Here is a 14,551-nt window from a genome sequence, read left to right on the forward strand (position 1 = left end):
AGAGTTTAAGAGTATCTCTCACACCACCATTACTCTGATGTCTCATACTGGTTTTTTTTTTTTTCAGTGAAAGAGAGACAGACAGAAAGGGTGAGAGATGAGAAACATCAAGTCATAGTTGTTCATTGATTGCTTTCTCATATATGCTTTGACCTGGGGCATCTATTTGGAGCCAGTGACCCCTTGCTCAAGCCAGCAAACTCGACCTTCAAGCCAGTGACCTTTGGCCTCAAGCTAGCAACCACAGGGTCATATGTATGACTCCATGCTCAAGCTGGTGACTGTATTCTCAAGCTGGTGACCACACACTCAAGCCTGGTGAGCCTGCACTCAACCTGGCAACCTTGGGGTTTCAAACCTGGGTCCTCAGCATCCGAGGCTGATGCTCTTTCAATTTTGCCACTACCTGCTCATGCTCCTCATTCTTTTTAAGTTCTTTTTATTCTCTAAATGTGTGTTTTTCCCTACCTTTTCTTCCAAATCGCTGATTGGATCCTCTGCTTCATCCAACCTAGTATTTATTCCTTTCATTTTTTTCCTTGGCATTGGATATTGCATTCTTCATTTGTGACCAGTTTCTTTTTATGGTTTCTATGTCCTTTTTTATGCTTTCTATCTCTTTGTTGATATTCTCACTTTGATCCTTGAGCATCCATATAACCATTACTTTGAACTCTATTAGTTAGCTCTTTTTCTGGAGATTTCTTCTGTTTTGTCATTTGGGGCCTGTTTCTTTTCCCACTTTGGCTTTCTCTTTGTGTTTGTTTCATTGTATTAGATGGATCTACTATGATTCCCAGTCTTTGTTTGGTGGACTCATGCTCTAGCAACTCTTTTTCTTACTATTAAAATGTATAACTGACATGCATCACTTAACAAGCTTGGAATACCAAAGAGATTACATTTGTTTCTCAAGTTAAAGAACCATAGCCCTTGGAAATACAAGAATATCATTCTTCCTTCCCTGACCAAGCCAATTCCTATGAGAAATACAAAGTACTTTAGGGTTGCATATTAAGTCTAGAGGAGTAGGCCCTGACTCTTGCATGAAAGAAAATATAATAAAATGCTCAGCTAATTTCTAGAAAATCCACATTCTTTCTTGCTCTTGATATTTTTGCCACTGTTGCTGGTATATCGTCTTACATCAAAACTAGTAAGCCTGTTTGGAAAACAGCTGTGTTAGGCTTGCTCACTTGCACTTCACTAGATCAGTGACTGAGCACGTGGCAGTACCATGTGTGTATGCTCTATATGAGGCTATGGGTGCTTGCTCCCAGGGAAGATTGTGGATTGCCTGTCTGCCACTGTGAGGGACCATTTTGCTGTTTGTTCACCTGCTGCCATAAGAAGCAGTTTTCCCCTGCCTGTTTGCTCATCTGTCGTTGGGAGAATCTATTAAACAGAAATGGTCCAATGCTTTCTGGCTCCACAGTGCCTCTACCATCTGCCCAAATCCATGTGTACCTGCCTGGTGTTGGCCACTGGTATTACAGAGCCCAAACTAGGCTTTCTGGTACCCAGACAGTGTCAAAGACACTAAAGGAATCACTACAGTAACTTGAGTCATAAGTTGCCTCAGCTGGGCTTTGAAAAGTGGAGGGCACATTTGTACCTAGCATTTCACTCACCTGTGCTCACTCCATAATTAGGCCTGATTTCCCAATGTTTCAGCTGTTTGGTGGCCCTGTTGTTTTAGTTTTCATATTTCTGGTCTCTTCCCCAAGCTCATAGAACTAAAGTAGCTAATTGAGTGTAACCAACAACTGAGTGATGTAACATGATAGTGTAGCACACTATACTGTGTTCTTTTCCTAGTATTCTTAATAATCAGGACAGGATTAACCCACCTGAATCCTCCTGACAAGTTTTGGTAACTTGGAACTTCCAAAAGGGATCATGGTCTCCTTTCTCATAGGACTTTCATAGCCCATTCAAGCTTGATGTGCCAAAAGTCCATATTTGGGAAAGAGTAGCAAGACAACATCTGTCTCCAGAACCCCTGGGTCAGAAGTTCTCAAACTTTCTGAGTTTACAGTACCTTTAGTTGTCACAGTGATTTGTTTTCAAAGCAGCTATAGACCAAAAGAAATACTTAATAGTTCTGTTTATTAAGTAGTTGTCTAAACAACTTAATAAATATTTATATCCTGATACCTTAGTAGCCATTTGAAAAATAATATAAACAAATTGCAAGAAAGCAATATTTTTATTTCAACCTTAAGTAGCCATGGAGTTACTTACTAATAGGATGTATGTGCCTAATGGGCACTGCACAACTTCTCAAACCTTGGGATCCAATTGGATAGTGGAGAATATTAGTTATAGAAGGATACTACCTTCATTTTCTATTCTACATTTATTTGCCACAGTTTTTTTTAATCACAGCTAAAAATCCAGCTTCACAAAGGAAATGAATATAGAATTATCTAATGACTAAACTGTTGTCAATCAATTTTGACCAAGAACTTCAAGGCAAATAAAAGCTTTTGGGGGGATCCTTTTTAGGAACTGCAATCCTGGAAACAATGTTTGGTAGAAACCCCAACTGTATTCCAAGGGGGACACAGAGAAAAGGACAGAGTTTATAAAGGCAGAAAAAGGAGTGCTTTCAAAAGGGCTGCATAAGTTGCTTTGAAAGATATGTGATTGAAACTGGCAAGCAGACTTAATGCTGTGCTCTACATGATTAATTCCTTATGTCTACTACTAGGTGAAAATTTTATTTTTTAACAGAGTTTAGTGAGGCAAAACCAGTTCCAGGAACTGTATCAGGATGTAGGTGTTTGGTTTAGCACAGTTTAAAAGTTCAGTTTCACGTGGGAAAGGGGGGGTGAGTTAGCTTAGGTTCCCAGAGGCCTCCTGGTTTCATTTTAGATATCTCTCTAAACAGTATCAACTCCATTTTGCTGTTTTTCTTTCACACTGTGAGCTACCTTAGGCTAGTAGTTTGTATGGTGTCCAACAGATATTGAATACCAATGCATTCCCTTCAAAAATGTAAAATATCCTGCTCTTTCTTTATGAGTTTGCTGCAGCACTCGGGGAGGGAGCTTGTTACACACTTTGGGGATCAAAGTGCTATTTCCTTGCTAAGCCAAAAATGCATCTGGCTCTGTCCTCTTCCCAGAACAGTAGGTGTTCAGCTAGTCTACCTCTGTACAGCTGCTTTTCAACCACAGCTCTGTGAATCAGTGCCTGTTCACCAGAAATTTTGTGCTGATCAGCAAAAAAGTTAACAGAAATTTTGTGTTGGTCCACGAATGTTAACCATAGACTATAGTCTTCATACATCAGGGTAGTTAACTCTTTCACAGACTGGCATGAAATTTCTGATGGACCAGCAATTGAAAAACATGAAATCAAATGGTTCTTACAGAACAAAAATATATCTGTTCCAAGGGGAGCACAAATAGCAGTGTTCTACTAATTTCAAAAGGTAGTTTCTATGTATGGATTCATATAGTTCTTAGTTTTTTCTGATTTACTTATTTTACTCCGTATAATGTTACGAAGGTCCATCCATGTTATTGTAAATGATCCGATGTCATCATTTCTTATGGCTGAATTGTATTCCATAGTATATATGTACCAAGGCTTTTTAATCCACTTGTCCACTGACGGACACTTGGACATAAAAATGAGACTCAGAGACATGCACAAGAATGTGATGGTAACGAGGGGTGGGGTGGGGGGAGGGGGCGAGGAAGGAGAGAGAGGGGGTGGGGGAGGGGAGGGGCACAAAGAAAACCAGATAGAAGGTGACGGAAGACAATTTGACTTTGGGTGAGGGGTATGCAACATAATCAAATGTCAAAATAATCTGGAGATGTTTTCTCTGAACATATGTACCCTGATTTATCAATGTCACTTCATTAAAATTAATAAAAAAGGTAGTTTCTTTTGCAAAAAAAATAGGATATGCAAGTGTTTCATCATTAAGACTTTGCTGCCAATGTATTTATATCACAATAATATAGTAAGTTTGTAGTGCTTTTTCATAATTAGAGGCATAGTCTACTGCTTCCCAGCTCCTAGTCCAGTCTTCAGGTTTCTCCCATTCTGCTTGCTTTTTCATTTATTCCATACTTATTAAATCCTGTTCTGTATCAAGTTCTTTGCCAGGTGTTATCTTTCAATACGTGAGCCTTGCCTTCAAGAAGCTTACTCTTGAGGGGGGAACCCAGATAGGCATACCAAGAATCAAATACAGTTTAATTAATTGCTATAATTTAAGTATATGTAAATATTGAGAGTCTACAGCAGCTCTATCTAATGAAGTGGGGAGTACACACTGGGGATGTTACATCTGAATGGAATAAGAATCACTAGACAGAAGAAGTATTATAGAGGCATTAAAGAGTCTGTTCTGAGGATGGTAAGCTCTGATTTGACTGAGGAATATGGTGCACGGTGGATGTAGTAACCAAAGAAATTACCCAATATCTGCATCCTTCACGTTTGTCCCTTTCTTCCCATTCCTGTTGCCACCATTGTAGTGCATGATCTCATTATTTCATAATCTTGTCTATTGTAAGGGGCCTTTTACCAGGCCTTTTCCCCTCCTTTTGGGGTTAGGATGAGGGGATATATTTTTTTTTCTAGGTTATTCTCACTGAAGAATTGGCCTGAAATCTTGAATGCTGTAGTTTAAATATCTTACCCTGGCATTAAGTGGTTCTGTGACATGGCTGTTGGCCTGTTTCCAGTTTAATTTCCCACTCTTCCTATTTTGAATCTTGCACCTACCAACCAGCTCACTGTTCCTTATTTATGACTCTTCCTTTATTCAATTCTAAGCCTTCACTTACTGTTTTGTTTTCCTAAAATGGTTTTCCTCGTCTTAATCTTGCCAATCTTTAAAAGGCCAGCTGAAATGCCCTTTTTAGGGGCTTTTCTTTAAGTCTCTCTCCCACCCCTAAACACACCTATCCAGTAGAAATATGCCTGCCTTTTGACCTCAGAAAGCATCTACCATGTTCATTTTGCATTAGAGCTCTTTGTGTATCATTTATCTTCACTATCTCTTGCACTTAAGAACCTTGAGGGCAGAGGCCATCTGCTTCTCACCTTTGTGACTTGTCAGGATCTCATTGTACACAGTCCTCTTAAAATTTTGTTCACTTAAAAGAAAAACGTAAACCAATGTCACCCTGTTAAATTTAATTGTCTAAATAAAAATAAATTACAAGAAAGAAAAATGTAAACAGGTGCAACTTGAAATAATGACTGCTGCTTTATTGAATTAAGACCCAAGGTGAGAAAACTGATTAGATAATTATAGTAGAGAGTTTTCCAAGTCAGCTGTTTATTTTCAGACCTTATCATCTGCTGTTTTTCAGCAAATGTATGGACAGGATGGATTTCACTTGGCTAAAGATTTTTTCATTAAAATATGAGTTTTTGTATCCTGCAACACATTAAAAATATATTATACAACTGCATGGTTTGGTGTAAGGCAGTAATTTAGGGATTTCCTTGATGAGAAACCATTTTTATTTATTCTTTTTATTCTTTTGTTTTGAAGAGAAAGCATAGGTGACAGCTATTTATTTTGAAATTATGAAAAAGTAGTAATATTTTTGAGTAAATATAATTATCTTGTGGGTATATGTGTGTGCATCAGTCTTAGATTTTAAATAACTAACTTAATAAGGATGTTTTCTAACTGTATCTAAAGAAAAGTTTACTTTTGTCTTTATTTCCTTTAACGAGAAAAGTACATGTTTTTAATAAAACCTCAGTGTTGTGTTCTCAAAGTATATTCACTCTGATGTATATAGTATAAAGTGTAATCTCTGATGAAGGCATACACATGATTCTTAATGGTGGGTGTAGTGGCCAAAGGACCACATTTTGTAGACTAACACACAATTTGATTAAAAGGAAGCAGAGGGCAGTGATGAACTTTAGTTTCAAACATCATTGCTTTAATTTTAGAAGTCAAAAAGAAGCTCTTACATCATGGAAATTACCTAGTGTTTTACAAAGAGATAGCATAATCTTATCCTATAGTTCCAAGTTGCCACTTACCCCCTTATTTTGTTTCCACATTAAAAATACCCTAATTCTGTTATCATCCATTAGATTTATAAAATACTTCAATAAACACTGGTAAATACTTTCTGTTTCCTATTATATAGCAGACATAACTAATCTATAACAATATATTTCCTACTGGCCATAGTCTTACTCCAGGTAGTGTCTTCTAATTGACCAGATTTGGCAAATAAGACAAAATCTACTTGCCAGCTTAATCTAAGTAGAGTTCTCACTATTACATTACCTAGATTACTTTGCCTCCCAGTAGGAGAAATACACTGAAAGTGTCTGTGGCACGCTCTTGTTAATGCGATTAGGCTGAGATGAAAAGATGTGTGGCATGCTACATTATCTTATAGTTGCTTAATCTAAATCAGTCTGCTTTCTGGTTATAAGAGTTGGCTACATTCCTTGATTCCCCTTTTCCTTATAGATAGCATATAAGAAAATTACTTTCTCTTAGGAGAATTCCATTTTTTTTCTCTTAAAAACTTAAAATACATTATTGTTGTTTGGTTCATCTTCAAGAAAACTGTCCCAAAAGCCACAGGTATCTTAACATATCTATTGTATTTTATAACAAGGAAGCAGATACTCCCATTCAGTTTTGCACCTGTCAGGCCATACTTAAAGACTGTTGCACTCAATGTAGGACACTGTATTTTATGAGATAAAGATGATGCAAAGACTCCTATACATTTTATATGACCAATAGATGAAGGAGCTAAATGTGCTTATCCTGGGAAATAGAAGACTCAAGGGAAATCAGTTACTATCTTTATTAGTTGGCCTTGTTATATAGAGGAGACTTTTCTGTCATTTCAGAGGGCATAAATAAGATTAATGGCGAGGTAGTTGATTCAGTAAAATATCCCTCAAAAAAGGGTGCTACAGTCAAATAAATATGACAAATGCATGTGTAATGTTTCTTTTCTGGATATTTACAAATATATTATATATATATATATTAAGGACCCTAAAAAGTCATATAATAAAATATCTTTTTAAATATGTTAATCCCAGCAGTCTATAAATACTTTCCTCAGCACTAGTTTTCTAAGGAACTCACATTTGAGTAGTAGTGGTTTTCAAACTGTGGTAGTAGGACCAGCAGCACCAGGATTTCCTAGGAACTTAATAGAAATGCAACTTCTTAGCCCACTTAGATCTATGGAATCAGAAACTGTGGGAGCTGAGCCCAGCAATCTATGTGATAGTAAGTCCTCTAGGGCAGGGGTCCCCAAACTTTTTACACAGGGGGCCAGTTCACTGTCCCTCAGACCGTTGGAGGGCCGGACTATAAAAAAACTAGGAACAAATCCCTATGCACACTACACATATCTTATTTTAAAGTAAAACAAAATGGGAACGAATACAATATTTAAAATAGAGAACAAGTAAACTTAAATCAACAAACTGACCAGTATTTCAATGGGAACTATGCTCCTCTCACTGACCACCAATGAAAGAGGTGCCCCTTCCGGGTGTGCGGCGAGGGCCGGATAAATGGCCTCAGGGGGCCGCAGTTTGGGGACCCCTGCTCTAGGGTATTCTGATGCTGCTAAACTATGAGAAGCACTGCTAGAAAATCCCAGTGGTATTCTTCAACTCAATTGTACCCTTTTAATTTCCTTCATAGTACTTACCACAATTTTTATTTTTAAGATTTTTTCTAATGATATTTTATCCCTCTGTGATTCCTTTTTATAGATGATTACCCTTCTGAGGTACAAAAGGAAGGAAACACTTATGGAAGGCCACCATTGTTTTCAACCTAATACAGATGAATATAGCTGGTGTCAGTTTGGATACTTTAAGGAATCCTCAGTAATAAATCCGTATCTTGTATAAAGTGAAAGACACATCTCTATAATGAGATAAACCTTAAATTTATTGCTATTGTTGCCATTTTTAAAAGAGTATTTACTGATTTTCATTTACTTCAAAATGTTCTTTGCAAGATATAGATTTTTAAAAACAACTTGAAGGATTTATAATGTGCCTTTGTCCATGCCAGAAGTCTAGCAGATTAGGGAATTTTCTATTTTTTTTACATTAATAGAGATTAATTTCTAGTACTTTTATATTTATCTCTGCAAACAAGCAGGACACTTTTTAAAAAATGTAACTGAAGTAGAGTTTAAAATGAATTCTGTATGTAAAGATAAAAATAATTTCCTATAACTGCATATAACTTATTTATTTTATTGGGTATCATAAATGTGCATATTGAATATTTATATGAAATGCCTCTGTAAGTCATGCAGAATTTTTTTTCTGAAGGGCAGTGAAATGAGGCTAAATATATTAAAGTATTACAATATATTTAAGTGAATTTAGAACAAAATTATTATTAGTGCTCCTTGAAATGAATTATGACCAAATTTATCTTAATTTCTTGATATTGTTTTGTCACTTCTTCTTTTTAGGGTCCTCTGGGTTTATACTATTAGGTTATTTGGAGTTTATTTGTTTTCAGTTAGGGGACAAAGACTGATGGCCTAGAGACTGGATTTTGATTTGCTTGCTGCAGTCCAAAAGCAGAATGCCTAGGGGTATTCACTTATAATAATAGGTATAAGTGGCAGTATCATTGTTACTATATTTAAACACTCACACTTGGAAGGAATGTGCTGAAGTCTGAATATAACATAGTTAATTATGTCACTGTCCCTGCCCAGGGCAATTGCTACTAAAAGCTCATACATGCTCATGTGATGAGGAAGATGGCACATGTGGTGGTTTGGAGCTAAATGTAAATGTTACTTCATTGCTGACTCACAGAAAAGGGTTTAGGATGTTGGCTCTGTTTTATAAAGAGCATATAGCAGTTTTCATCTTGTATATGAACTTTCCATATATTTTTGTTACAATTTTATATTTATTATTGTATGTCTTATTTAGTTTTCCTCACTGGAGAAAAAGCCAACTCAGTACTAAAACGCTACCCAAGAGCCAATGGGCTTTTTGAAGAAATAAGACAGGGCAACATTGAGCGTGAATGCAGAGAAGAAAGATGCACATTCGAAGAAGCAAGAGAGGCTTTTGAAAATAATGAAAAAACTGTAAGTATATTGATAATTTTGAAAAATTTTTACAGATTTGCCTACATATTTTGATGTATGTTTGAAATCTGCATTCCCAAATGGTGTGTATTGCTATCAATTGAAAATTACCCTTGTGAAGAACTCTGAAAGTGGCATCTAACTAAAAAGTCCATGTGGATAAGAGGGCTAGGTTCATGTCCCTGTGTGTTGGTCTGTCTTTGTGGGTCCCGTTTCCATAGGAGTCTGCTGAAGTGAGATTTGTCATGTTAGCAAGGGGAAGCATTTGTTTCATAGGAAACTTTGTTTAGGGAATGTTATGATAACTTTATGCCCTTACTCTGCCTAATCAGAGAGAAAGTGTGGAGAAAGCTAATAGATGTTGAGACTACTTTAAAATGATTTACTTTTCCTATAAAAGAAAAGACATACCTGAACCCTCTCACCCTCCTTGAGAATAGTCTTCTTCACCTTTCTTTAGTCTGCATGCTATTCAAGAAGATCAGGAATCGGAAAGCAAAAGACAGTGGTAAAAGTTCTACAGAACTGCTTTGCAGTTGTAAATTGCATTAGCAGAGGCAGACATTATATAAAGACTCATTCCTCTGTACCAAAAAAATAACACTAGGTGCTAAACAAGGGATGTCAGATGTGCTAGAGGAGCATCAAATTTTATTAAAGAAGTAAATTTTTTTTCAGAAGTTTTAAAGAAAAGGGGTTTGCCCGGCCAGGGCATACAAGAGAAGTGCCCATCTGCTTTTCCACCCCTCCCCCTCTCCTTCCTCTCTGTTTCTCTCTTCCCCTCCTGCAGCCGAGGCTCCATTGGAGCAAAGTTGGCCCTGGCGCTGAGGATGGCTCTATGGCCTCTGCCTCAGGCACTAAGATGGCTCTGGATGCAACAGAGCGATGCCCCAGATGGGCAGAGCATCGCCCCCTGGTAGGCATGCCAGGTGGATCCCAGTTGGGCACATGCAGGAGTCTGTCTGACTGCCTCCCCGTTTCCAGCTTTGGAAAAATGCAAAAAAAATAAATAAATAATTTTTTTTTAAAAAAATAAAAGGGGTTTGACCTCTTAATTGATAGAGATGGACCCAGTAGTAAGAAGAAAGAGTTCAGAGTTTAAGACTTTAAGGTTTTATACATTTCTTAGTTTGGTTCCTAAGTATTGCTCTTTTGTTATTGTAAATGAGGTGTTTTTTTCCATGATATATTCTGACTGGTTATTATTTGTGTAAGCTACTGAATTCTTAAACCTTACTGAATTAAAGTTGACATACCATTATCCATACATATTTCATGTATACAATTTGGTAAGTTTTGACATACATATACTCATGAAACCATCACTACAATCAAGATAGTAAACAAATTCATTATCCCCCAAAATTCCTTCTTGCCCCATATAATTTCCTCTTCTCATCTCTTCCCACAAACAGCAACTCCCAGTCAATGACTGATCTGATTTCTCTCACTAGAGATTAGTTTATATTTTCTGGAATTTTCTATAAATGAAGTCATATATTATCTATTGTCTTTTATCTGCCCTCTTTCAGCATAACTATGTTCAGGTGCATCCATATTGCATGTACCAACAGTTCATTTGTTTTTATTGCTGAGTAGTGTATCACTGTACCTGCATATATATGGATATTGGGGTTGTTTTCAATTTGGGGCTATTAAAAAGTTGCTATGACCACTATTAATTTCTTAAATTAAAGAGCCATATATTTATTTTGACTTGAATTCTAAAATATCCCATAGTCCAAGTCAATGTTTTTCAACCTCCAGTCCATGGACCAATATGGTCCTTCAGAAATTTCATGGCAGTCTGCAAAAGACTTAACCACCCTGATGTTATATGAAGAGTATAGAGTCTATAATCATTGACTCTCAAGGTGAATAGTGTTTTCAATGCTTACCTTTCTGACATTTATGCATCTCAATGCTTCTATGTATTCTTTGCTACTGGCAGAGACAGGATGCTGCATTTCAGTAGTCTTTAAAACTACTTCATCAATTGTTCATGTGATTCTCTGCATTCTTCAGCTCACTTTTTCCTCTGTATAGACTCATTCTCAATATCTGACACACTGTTTAGGGAAAAAAATAAAAATAAAGAAAATACTTTTGACTTCACACCCCTCTCCAGCAGCCACCTAATTTCTTCAAACTGTTCTCTCTATACTCATACAATGGTGAGTTTTCTTAGTGTCAGGGCCTGAAATGCTAGTATTTTCAAGATTTATTTATATCCTGGAGGACTACCCTGAAATGCAGACCTGTAGACTAACTGCTCACTAAGTATCTACTGTTTGAATTGAATATGGTTCTCAATCTAAACATAGACCAATTTGGAACCCTTCTCCAAAACTCTGAGCCTACCACAGCCTGATATAGTGGTAACTGTTCATCCTCTCTTTGCTAAGCCTAAACCTTGTTGTCATCCCTGATTATCCCCTTTTTCATACTCCATGTCTTACCTGACAATAATGTTGATTGTAACATGAAAGTATATTTAGAATCTAGGCTCCTATCAGTCTCTCTACTTGTCACCACTTTAAATCCAGGCCACCATGCCTCTTTCATCTATCCTACCTTAAATGCAACCTTTGCCCCTTTTGTGAATTATTTTTCTTTCCAGCATGTATCACCATCTGACATCTGTTTGTTGTATTTGTTCATTGTTGTTCTCTTCCAAGAACTGTTAGCTGTATGACAACAGCATTTCTTGTGTGTTTTGTTCATAGCTATGGTCTTTAGCATATAAAACAGTACTGGCACATAATAGGAATTAAATATTTGATGAATCAATGAAGAATGATAGAATGGAGTGGCATATTACAAAGTATATTTAATTCATGGGAAGAAGTGATTCAAAACTTGTTCACAAGTTAGCTGACAGATGTAGACTTAATTTTTTATTATTTTTATGTTACTTATTTATTTATGGTTTAAAACCTATCATCTGAGTTTGCTTTATGCCATTAAATCCATATAATTGAAGAAAGGTGTGACCAAGGGCTTTTGGTTTCATAAGTGTAATAGAAATGACATTCTGAGCCCTGAATGGATAGCTCAATTGGTTGGAGTATCATCCCAAAGCACAGAGGTTGCCAGTTCAATCACCAGTCAGGGCACATAAAGAGACAGCTCAATGTCCTTTTTGTCTCTCTCTCCCTGTCTCTCTCTAAAGGAAGAAAAAAGAAATGCCATTCTGATACTTGATCTATTTCATAACAAATATTTCAGAATTGTATTTGCTACATATTAAAAAGGATTGGCTGTGTGTTAAGACTCAATGAATAACAAAGTTTCATCTTTGAAGTTCATGCTTGATTAATCCTGGCAGTAAAGAAAGTGATTGGCTTCTCGTATTTTATTTCAACTCTTAGAGTACTTATTAATTTTTTGTTCAGTAAAATTTATTACACAGAGCTTTACTGAAACATGTACATGTTCATCATCCCTAAATCTAGATTGTGTGAATTTAGAAGTCTGCTTCCAGTATAATGTGTTGGGGTGTTTTTTTGTAATTTTTTACCCAATTTGGAACAGAAGTCTAATTTACATTATATGGTGGGAGAAAATGTATTGTACTTTGTAGGTCTCCTTTTCACCACATAGAAATTTGGTCAGATTTCAGATATTATCTACTGAGTACTATAACACACACAGGAACTACAACATTGAATAAGCTGACGCTTCCTCATGGTATCTGAGATCTGGTAGAGGCAGCAGACCTACACACAAAGGCTTATGTAAGCCAAAGTAATCAGAATACCATGACGAAATCCTCTGCTTTGAAAATCAGATGAACCTGATTTGGTCTCTCAGCTCTGCCACCCACTGATTGTATTGCTTGTGAAACTTTTCACCTCTCTAAGCTTCAAATTTTGTATCTTTTAAAAGAGAAAATTAAACCTACAGCATTTGGTTTGGGGTTGGGCACTTTAATGCCTTTCACAGAAGCCTTCAATACATATATGTATTTTGTTCTAGTTTTTAGGTGCTAAATTTAGAGCTACTTTATTTTGGAATCATTTTTTGATCTCTAACATTGTTCTCTCTCTTCCTCTCAATGGTCTCATGAGGGTTTCTTTTGCATTTTGGAACTTAATCTTGAAGTAACATGAAGCAAATAATAGTAATCCTTAAAGACAACTATTTCAGAACTTTTCTTTACAAATTATTATTTTTTGTACTTGACTCTCCAAAATGGCTGTCAAAACTTACCAAAACTGCATAGTTTCACTCAGTCCCACTTATCAAACCTGCATTGCCTGACCTGTGGTGGCGCAGGATAAAGCATCGAACTGGAAATCTGAGGTTGCTGGTTCAAAATCCTGGACTTGCCTGGTCAAGGCATATATGGGAGTTGATGCTTCCTGCTCCTACCCCCCTTCTCTCTCTCTCTCCTCGGTAAAATGAATAAATAAAATCTTTTTAAAAACTGCATAGTGCCAGATCTGGGTTTCCAATACCATTGCACAATAAAAGAAACCCACACTCTTTGGGAAAACAGCTGATTCTAGGTTGGGCTGAGAAGAATACAAGATGAGATGGAGCATAATGTAGTACCAGAGAGGAAGGCCATCCTGAAGGAGTTCTCAATGGCCAAAGCTGGAACAATTTGAGCATTGGATTATAGTAGTATAGTATTGAATTATAACCTAAATCATAAAATAAATATACAAGTCCATAACGATATGAATGAATGAATGAATGAATGAATGAATGAATGAGAGAGGAGAGTCTACAGTAAACAAGAATGTCAAATTATGTATGTACATACTCCTCTCCCCAGGAGGAACTTAATTACCTGCTTCTTATGAGTGAGGTTTGGACTAACAAATCTGCTTCCAAAGAATAGAGTGCAGAAAGTGGGGGGGAAATAAGTTTACAGTGGAGATAACTGGAAAACACTGCCTTGACCAGGCGATTAATGTTAGTATTATCTGTGATAAAGTCATATATGTCATGTGATGAGAAGGGACTTCACTTCTGTTGTATTCCCCCACCCCAAACCCTATATTATGATCTTAGGTGGATCATGAGAAAATCACCAAAGACAGCCAAATTAAGAGACATTCTACAAAACACTTGACACCTCAAAACTGTCGAAGCCATGAAAAAGAAGAAAAGACTAAGAAACTGTCATAGACCAGAGGACACTAAAGAGACATGATGATTAAATGCAATAGGGATTGAATTCTGGAACAAAAGGCCATTAGTGAGAAAATTCATGACAATTGTTAATAGTAATGGACCATTATTAGTTTATTAATTATAACAAATGCACCATCCCAATGTACAATACTAAAATTAGGAGATACTAGGTGAGGGGGGGCAGGGGAATGATCTGTAATATCTTTGTAACTTTGTTGTAAATCCAAACTTATTCCAAAATTTTTAAAATGTTTACTTTAGAAATGCACAGTCCAGGGTCTACAGATTTCTATGGAGCC

General features: G+C 36.6%; 1 protein-coding gene across 3 annotated transcripts in view; it reads left to right on the plus strand.

The window, feature by feature from the left end:
- The window catches only part of PRRG1 (proline rich and Gla domain 1), a 120,873-nt gene that overhangs the window by 94,330 nt on the left and 11,992 nt on the right, over window positions 1–14,551 (plus strand). For all 3 annotated transcript variants that reach the window (XM_066356579.1, XM_066356580.1, XM_066356581.1), the window contains exon 3: window positions 8,947–9,107. In XM_066356579.1, coding sequence (XP_066212676.1) covers window positions 8,947–9,107 — 161 coding nt within the window. The remainder of the gene's footprint in view (window positions 1–8,946; window positions 9,108–14,551) is intronic.

Source organism: Saccopteryx leptura, chromosome X (assembly GCF_036850995.1).
Source record: "Saccopteryx leptura isolate mSacLep1 chromosome X, mSacLep1_pri_phased_curated, whole genome shotgun sequence".
Lineage (NCBI taxonomy): Eukaryota > Metazoa > Chordata > Mammalia > Chiroptera > Emballonuridae > Saccopteryx > Saccopteryx leptura.